At 34.1% G+C, this 8,759-nt stretch overlaps 1 protein-coding gene across 1 annotated transcript; it reads right to left on the reverse strand.

The window, feature by feature from the left end:
* Nucleotides 1-3,236: 3,236 nt before the first annotated feature.
* On the reverse strand, nt 3,237-4,606 carry LOC140875301 (L-lactate dehydrogenase B). Its single transcript, XM_073278959.1, has 2 exons — nt 3,858-4,606; nt 3,237-3,771 (listed from the first exon to the last, which is right to left on the reverse strand). Exons 1-2 carry the CDS (start codon nt 4,464-4,466, stop codon nt 3,328-3,330), a joined length of 1,053 nt encoding a protein of 350 aa, XP_073135060.1. The 5' UTR covers nt 4,467-4,606; the 3' UTR covers nt 3,237-3,327.
* Between the last annotated feature and the right edge of the window lie 4,153 nt (nt 4,607-8,759).

The raw sequence follows: 8,759 nt of genomic DNA on the forward strand, positions 1-8,759 counted from the left end.
AAATTTTAATACGTAAATTCGCATGCATAATTAGGGAAAATAATTATTTAAATTCTTAGAAATATAAGTTAAATATTACTTATGTGTTATTATGTGTATTATGTGCATGTTTTAAATTATTTTAGTATTTAACCCATAATTATGGAAATTTTAGATTTTTAAGGAATTGATTATTTTGAGCGCGTAGACGAGACCGTGGACGGACGAGATACCAATCTTTTTAGCCAAAAATATTTTATGAGTCTTATGAGCCTTAAAATATTATTTTAAGGTATTTTGTCAAGAAAATTTTAGTATTTAGTTATATATTTATTTAATAATTAATTTTTGGCCAAAATAAGTCATTTTATTGACTTTTATTAATATTTAAAAATCCCTCAAATCTTAATTTCGGGATAATGGTTTTTAGTATCGGATTATTATTATTTTTAAGAGTTTTAAAGATTTTGCTTAAGATATAATATCTTTATTTTGAGTAATATCTACTATTAATATATTATCTACCCAAAATTTAAACCTAAAACACTCGCTAATCTATTCCAAACCCCATCAGATGCCTCCACCCTTTTCTTCAACCCATTTTCACGCCTCCTTCACAGAAAAATTAGCCCCATAGCCAATCAAGAAACTTTCTTTGGAGATTTTGGCCCGTTCGTCGTCCCGGAGCCCGTAAACGCATCAATTTTCGTCCAATAATTATCAAGGCATGTCTAAAACTTTTATTTGACCACCATATAAGCTACTATTCATGCATGATATTTTTATTTCAGAATTATTCATGAATATTTCGAATTCTATGGGAGTTTTGGTTGCTTGTTGCATAATTTGGTGGACACATGGTCATACTCACGTTTTTTAACCAACATGGTTCGGTCCAGAGGTTGTGGCTCGGTCAAGGGGTGTCCTAGGGTGCCTAGGGTCGAGCTGGGTCCAGTGGTTCGAGCCATGCATGGCTAGGAGAGGAGCTGGTTCAGAACAGGTCCTAGGGTGCGCAGGTTGAGCGATGTTGGGAGATTGGGTCGTTCTCGGTCCATAAGGCGCGTTTTAGACTGATTCCAGTTGGGTTAGAACCACAAGAAATAGGGGAAGGTAATCCAAGTTGTGCTCCGGCCAGTGGTGGCCGGAGCTGGGCGGCCGAACGGTCGGAAGTCCGGCATCGCGCGCAGGACGCGAGCAGATTAAGGGATAGATGGTTTTGCTTCGTTCTCCTTCGTTAGGGATCGATTTGGGCTGGTTTTTAGCTTGTTGGAAACCTCTTGAAGAGGGCTAGGGGTAGGTGGTGGTGCTCCGTCCAGGGGACGGCCGGAGCATGGCGGCAGCAGCCCCGGAAAGCTGCTGCTCGCACGGCCGAAGGTAAGGAGAGGAGGGGGGATCGGGTTGGGGGTTCTGGGTGGTTCCGGGTCGGGTCAGGGTAGTGGGTCGGGTCAGTATGGTCTAGGGTCGGGTCAGGTAGGTCCGGGTCCGGGCTAGGTGGGCCGGGCTCGAGTATTTTAATTTTTAAGTGACTTATGTTTTAATTAAGTTTTTGGGCTAATTAATTAGAAATAAAATTATTTGGGTCACTAAATAATTTTATTTGCGCTTCAAATAATTTATTTAAGTCAACCCAATTAATTTTATGGGCTTGGGAGCCCATGGGAATTATTGGGCCAGTCTTTGGGTTTTTGGGCCCATTGGGCCAGTCAGTGTATTTTTGGGCCAGTCTAGAATTTTATTGGGTTTAATTAAGTTAATGGCTTAAATATTTTTATTTAGGCCCAATTAAGTTTAATCAAGTTATTTGGGCTAAGATATGATTATTGAGCTTTTATTTAAGTTTAATGGGCTTAGAGTGAGTGACCAGCAGTCTGGACCAACCCATGAAAATAAACTAAGTCCGGAATATATATTTAATTATTTTTATGCATGAAGTCTATTTTAAGTAAAAGTATATTTATTATTAAAATTAATTAAATATATATTACGGACATATTTTAAGTGCATGCATACATGAAATATTTTATGATGTGTTTATGATTAAGAATTGAGCATGAAAAATATTTTTATGGAAATTGAAGTGATGTGACAGCATAGAAGTGGTTTTACCACTGACACAGAGGTAGTTTTACTACCGGCATAGAAGTGGTTTTACCACTGGCACAGAGGTAGTTTACTACCAGCATAGAGGTGGATTTATGCACCGCCACGTACGATGGTTTCTAGACTGATCAGTCGGCACGGTTATTAGTCACATTCATGGATATGACCATACTCAGTTTTTATGTTTATGACATGCTCAATTATGTTATGTATGATGAAGAAAGTTATGTTATGTTTATGATTTATGATTCAGCATTTATGTTATGAAAAATGTTTCCATGCATGCTCATATACATGTATATGTATTAGTATTTACGTGATGCATTATTTTAACCCTTGTTATAAAGGATTAGACATGTTGAGCCTCTAGGCTCACTACGCTTATATGGTGCAGGTGAGTATGATGTAGCTCCTACCGGTGGCGAGGACGTATGAGCGAGCATGGCAGTGGCCCCGTGACCGTCTCGCTAGGATTTTATTTATGCATGAGTTATTTATTCAGGATATTTTTATGTTTTCAATGGTTATGATTAACTATTGACTTTTCATGATTTTAGTAGACATAAGTTATAAATTTTCACTATAGACATTATTTTATCTATTGCATGACTCAAGATTTTATCAAATAACTGTTTATTATTTTTATTAAGCGAGTTATTATTTGAAATATTATTTTTAATATTTATACATATATGTATGGGCGTATATGTATATAGTATATAAAAAAAAAAAAAAAAGTTTTTCCGCATTTTAGTAGTAGTAGGCGTTTCAGTTTCGTATGGTACTTTTGGTTCGACTTTATGTTCTACTTTATTTTTAAAAAAAAACTGGAAGTGAACATTCCGAAAAAATGATTTGTAATTTAGATTTTTCGAACAATTTTGATGCATGCTCTGAAAGAACCGTAGCCAAATTACGCCCAAATTAATTAATCTGTGACTGATTATGAAAATTTTATTAAATAAATTCGAGCCTAGTTTGAATTTCAAAATTGATATATGATCAGGATCAACTCAAAATAGTGTTGAATTTGGACGAATTTCAATGGAAGCTTAGTATCGAGCTAGCCAGCTATATGGAGCAAAACATCAATCAACTAATTAAAAACTGAAAAGATGAATCAATAAGAACTTGTCCATATTAAAAAAAAAAAAAAAAAAAAAAAAAAGGTTTTGATAACATAACATAGAAGTTTGAAAATAATTAATTAGCAGAAACAAACAAACAATGCATTAAAAAAAAGCAACATCATATTCCCAATTGAGTTTGTAGTTGAAGAATGGTGTTGGCTGAGTTCCTGAGCTGCTGAGCTTCTTCATCAGTAAGATGCACATTGGTTACCCCCAACACTCCGCTCCTGCCTAACTGAGCAGGCAAGCTTAGAAATACATCGCCACCGTCGATACCGTGGAAGCCCTTTGCAAGAACAGAGATTGGATGGATCCTTCTTTGATCCCTTAGTATAGTTCGGGCCAGGTTAGCCACAGAGTATCCGATCGCCCACGACGTGTAGCCTTTCAAGTTTATCACTTCATATGCACTCTGGACTACTTCTTTGTGTATGTTTTCTAAGCTTTGTTTCTCATACGCAATCTGTTGCCTCTTTAAAAAGCTCAGTATTGGGACACCTCCTACACTTATGCTTGACCATAGAGCCACTGAACTGTCACCATGTTCCCCAACAATGTACGCCTACAAGTTATATATGCATATTTATTTCATAATAATTATATGTTAATTAATTACTCAACAAATTAAATTAATGTACGTAATCTCACCTGCACCTCCTGTGCATTAACATCAAGGTGATCGGCGATCAAGAACCGGAACCTGGACGAGTCCAAGTTCGTACCGGATCCGATTACCCGGTTCGGTGGAAAACCGGACAACTTCCAGGCTACATAAGTGAGCACATCGACCGGGTTCGAGACCACCATTATTATACAATCTGGAGAATACTTAGCCAATGGTGGCACAATATGCCTAAACAGAGATACGTTTCTCTGCAGCAGATTGAGCCTGCTTTCTCCCGGATTCTGCCGTGCGCCGGCGGTGACGATGCAGAGGTCGGAGTCCGCAGTGACAGAGTAGTCGATGGAGGCGCGTATCTTCGTGCGCGGAAGGAAAGCGGCGGCGTGCTGGAGGTCCAGCATCTCGCCGCGGAGCTTGTCTTCTTTGGCGTCGACCAGGGCCAGCTCATCGGCGAGATCTTGGGTGAGGATGGTCTGGGCGATGGCCATACCCACGTTCCCGACGCCGACTACGGTGATCTTGGTGTGGCGCTTGGTGGGGGACGGCGGGGCTCCGCCGGTGATGGGGCTGAAAAAGGCTTGGGTTAAGTCCAGGCCGCCGGGGCCCAGGGAGGAGGCGGATGTACTCTTCTGCATGATGTACTGTAAAATGTATGAATGAGAGTCGATGGTGGAGGAAATGGTGACTAGCCTCGCTGCTTTTATAGGATCGGACGAGGCGGAAACAAACGCGCCGCCGCCCTGAAAAAATCAACGCCGCAAGACTTGTGGAGGATGGTTTACTTATTATATATGGTGAAGAAACCAAGTAAAAATATTATAAACTCTTTTTTGGGCCAATTTTGACTAATCGCCGACACTTTATTAGATATTTTATTAACATGGAACAAACAAAAAGTATTTTTGTTGTTTGGATACAATAGCTGAAAATAATTTCAAAGAAAAATTTAAAACTAAAACCCAACTTAAAAAATATACTTTTCTATAAAATGGATACATGCTATATGATTTTTTTTATGAGGTGAGAATCAGCCGTCGTTATTTTCAATATGCACGAAAAAATTCTCAAACTAATGTAATAACTTACAAACTACGTCAACGTGGTAAACCTCATTATGAATATATGATACATTCATGGGACGTACGTAGAAGGTGAAATTTCCAAAACAAAATCAATTATGATATGTAATATTTTCAAAGATATATCTTGACCGTGTCAAATATTCCGGGGGTAGTTTCACAAGTTTAAGCCGAAATGATAGGGCTATTTTGAAATTTTTACTCGTATTGCAAATCTAAAAATGAAAGAGCTAAATTTTTTTGACTTTTTTTTAAATGACTACTCTGGAACCGAGAAAATATGATTTGATGAGTTTATGTATTTTTGATCATTTAACAATTGAGTAACTTTATGTGAGATAGATGATTACATAATTAAACCACATTTTAGATAAAAAGAAATATTTTTTTTTGAATCGGATTGAATAAAAGATCTATCTCACAACATGAACTCATAATATTGTCTCATAAAAAATTTTGTATTAACTATGTATTTGATTAGTAACACTCCTATGAGACGGTTAATGGCGGAGCCAGGATTCAAAATCCACCCGAGCTAAAAAATTTAACGAGAAACAAAAAAAAATGCATAGAAATTAAAACGATGAATAAGATACTTTTTCATTATAGTTTTAAAAAGTTTTTCGATCTTCAATATTTTTTAATGGAATCATACTTAAAATTTAAAAACTTTTGACTAATATCGCAATCCAAATTTGTTTTCAATATGACATCATATCAAGATACATAATCTAATATAAATATAAAATTGAACGGAAGAAACAATTAATTTTTTTTATGAATAAAAAATTGCAAATCTAAAAAAATCATTTAATTGCAATTGCAGACATTTTTAAAATAAAATAATATCACAAAACAGAAAAAATTAAAAAAAGTTAAGAAGAAATCTACCTTATAGAAGTGAAAAATATTATTTAAAAGAAGGAGATTGATAGAGATGAAATTTAAATTGAATCAAATCTAATCAATAAGACAATGACGAAAAACGTAATTTTGAGACATATGGACTACTTAATTTTTTTAATTGGGCTACATATGGGCTATTTAATTTTTTTAATTTGATTACCCGGGCTAATATAGCATTTGGTTCAAAAATAACACAAAAAATTATTTCTAAAAATATATCTAATACATAAAAAAAAAATTAAATGTGCAAAGCCCGGGTGGCTTATAACGTACCTCCGCCCTTGGAGACGGTCTCATCTGTGTAAGACGGGACAACCCTACTCATATTTATAATAATAAGTAATATTTTGACATAAAATGTAATATTTTTTTTAATCGATAACTCATATAATTAAATCCGTCTTAAAAAAATGACCCTTGAGACTTTCTAATAAAAAAAAATTTCGTATATAATTTACAAACTTATGTTGCAGTTTTATGGGGGCATACAAAATAATAATAATATTATTAATAATAATAATAATTTATTATGATGATGATGGATGAAGAAACTTTTTTATTTTTCCAGCATTTTATTAATTTCCACTATTCTCACCCTCCTCAATTTGCTCTTTCCGATCCCTTTTTCTTTCTAATTATTCCATCAACTAACACAAAAACACAAACTATTTAATATTTTACATACTCTGACATATTTTTATATTTATTTATGTTATTGATTTCTTTAAAAAAAATATTTATTTATGTTATTCTCTTTCATTCAAATTACATTTCTTCTATAGAGATAATATAAAATATTATTATTATTATTATACATATATATATATATATATATTATAATACAAGAGTTCCTTATATTAACTATACGAGGAATAATTAATTGTGTGATTTTGGATTTTCATAAAATTAAACACCCCTCGTATTATCAAACTAACTATATTTTTTATATATATTTTATTTTTCTCTCCTACATAACAATTTAAAAATTAATAATTTTATTTTAATTTTTTTTAAAAAAAACACTTCATTATTTATTTATTTTTTTTACAGAACACAAAATAATGTGTATGTCATTCGCTAGTATATATTATGGTAAGACAAAAACTCTTATGAGACAGTTTCAAGGATCATTTTTTTGAGACGGGTCTCTTATATGTGTTATCAATTAAAAAATATTACATTTTATGTCAAAAATATTATTTATTATTATAAATATGGATAGGATTGACCTATCTCACAAAAAATGTTAATCTTATGATAATGCAATGCATGCATGTTGATATGTATCATAAATTCGCATATTCATGAAAACCCTGGTTATATGATTGACATTTTCTACAAGGACATGTGTGTTGTTCGAGAAGGTAAAGCGTGGAATCTTCGCACATGGTGTGCACTCCACGTCTCAGCATGTAAATTGTGATTTTTCTATTTGGTGAGACCCAATTACAACATTTTGAATAATATTCCACCATCTATAAAGTCATTTTTAATCAAACTTATAAAAGACGTGAAAAGCATGGTAGAAAGTTGCTTACAAGAATTTTGTGTCACCCCACCGACCTTCTAAAACTTGGTGCTGTAAAAGTATTTTGATCACATAGTTTTTAAAACCTGTTGCCGTATAAAGGACTTTGAATACCAATAGTTATAGCCGGTACTATTAAATATTAATCAATATACATCAATTTCTGGTTGACTCTTTGCTTTTATAATTTTTTTCATAACTCATCATGATTAACTTGACTTTATAATTTTTAAAACTAGGTCCAATAAAAAACATTTACATCCCAAATATTCCAAAGTGCTCAATTTTTAACGCGGAAGATTACATTAATTTATCTTATATGTTTGTAGTTTCGTCATTTTATATTATCAAAATAGTTTCAATCGAATGCTGTAAACTGTACATATCGACAGTAAGTAACTATTATATAAAGAGGCTCGCCCGATTGTCCTTCCCGATGCCTTTGTTAATCATCTCTGATATATAGAGCACTCGTTTGATACCCCAACTCTTACTCCTTTCTTTCTTCAATGCATATATTTAATTAGCTAGCTAACCCCTGTTGCATTGTTGGTTGATAAAATGCTTCCAAATTAAATATTTACGTTACAGCAAAAATAATTAATATTCTGACCCTTAAATGCTATGCTATGCTATACATAAATATATATTCTCTCCAGCATGGCTTAGCTACTATCCATAACATTCATCTGTTCTTGATCATCTGAAGAAGACAAAAAAAAAGTGAACGAAGTTTGAAGATCCAAATAACAAATGTTAGGAGTGGTCGAGGTGATACCTTGATAGAATTCTTATGGTTATAAATCTTCTCAAAAAGTAGTGTTGGAATGCTCTTCAGCAACTCATCCACAAAATTAATGTGGTGTCCTTTCAAGAACAATAATGCAGATGATTTGTACCCCCAATTCGTGCAAAAAAGCCATCTTTGAAATCAACAAGTTGCCTAAGGTGTTCTCTTGATTTGATATTGCCAAAAAGATTCATGGCCAATGGAAGGCCTCCAAGCAACTCACGTGCACATCAATAATGATTTTCCAGGATGTACAACATTGTCATTCTTGACTTAGTTGGATGTGGATGAGCCGATGCCCGACAGGACCGTGCAATCGAGGAAGAGATGCATGCATATATAGTAGGAGGTCCCCTGTTTCTTTTCTTCTAGATGTGAAAATGGAACATGTGTTTGGTTTCATGTTGCTATGATCCAGTTACGAATTCATTGTGCCAGCTGTTTTTCGCAACTTTCCCAAATCATCAATCTATCAACTTTAAGACTAGAACTTGGGCATCAGAATATATCTTGCATGGAGTTCAGAGTCAAGCTTAGTAATTGCAAGTTCTTTTCTGGAATAAATTGAAATTTTGCTCTAGTATTTCTACTACTCGCTGTGATATCATTTGTTAGGAGAATCTAG

This window comes from Henckelia pumila, chromosome 1 (genome assembly GCF_033568475.1).
Source record: "Henckelia pumila isolate YLH828 chromosome 1, ASM3356847v2, whole genome shotgun sequence".
Lineage (NCBI taxonomy): Eukaryota > Viridiplantae > Streptophyta > Magnoliopsida > Lamiales > Gesneriaceae > Henckelia > Henckelia pumila.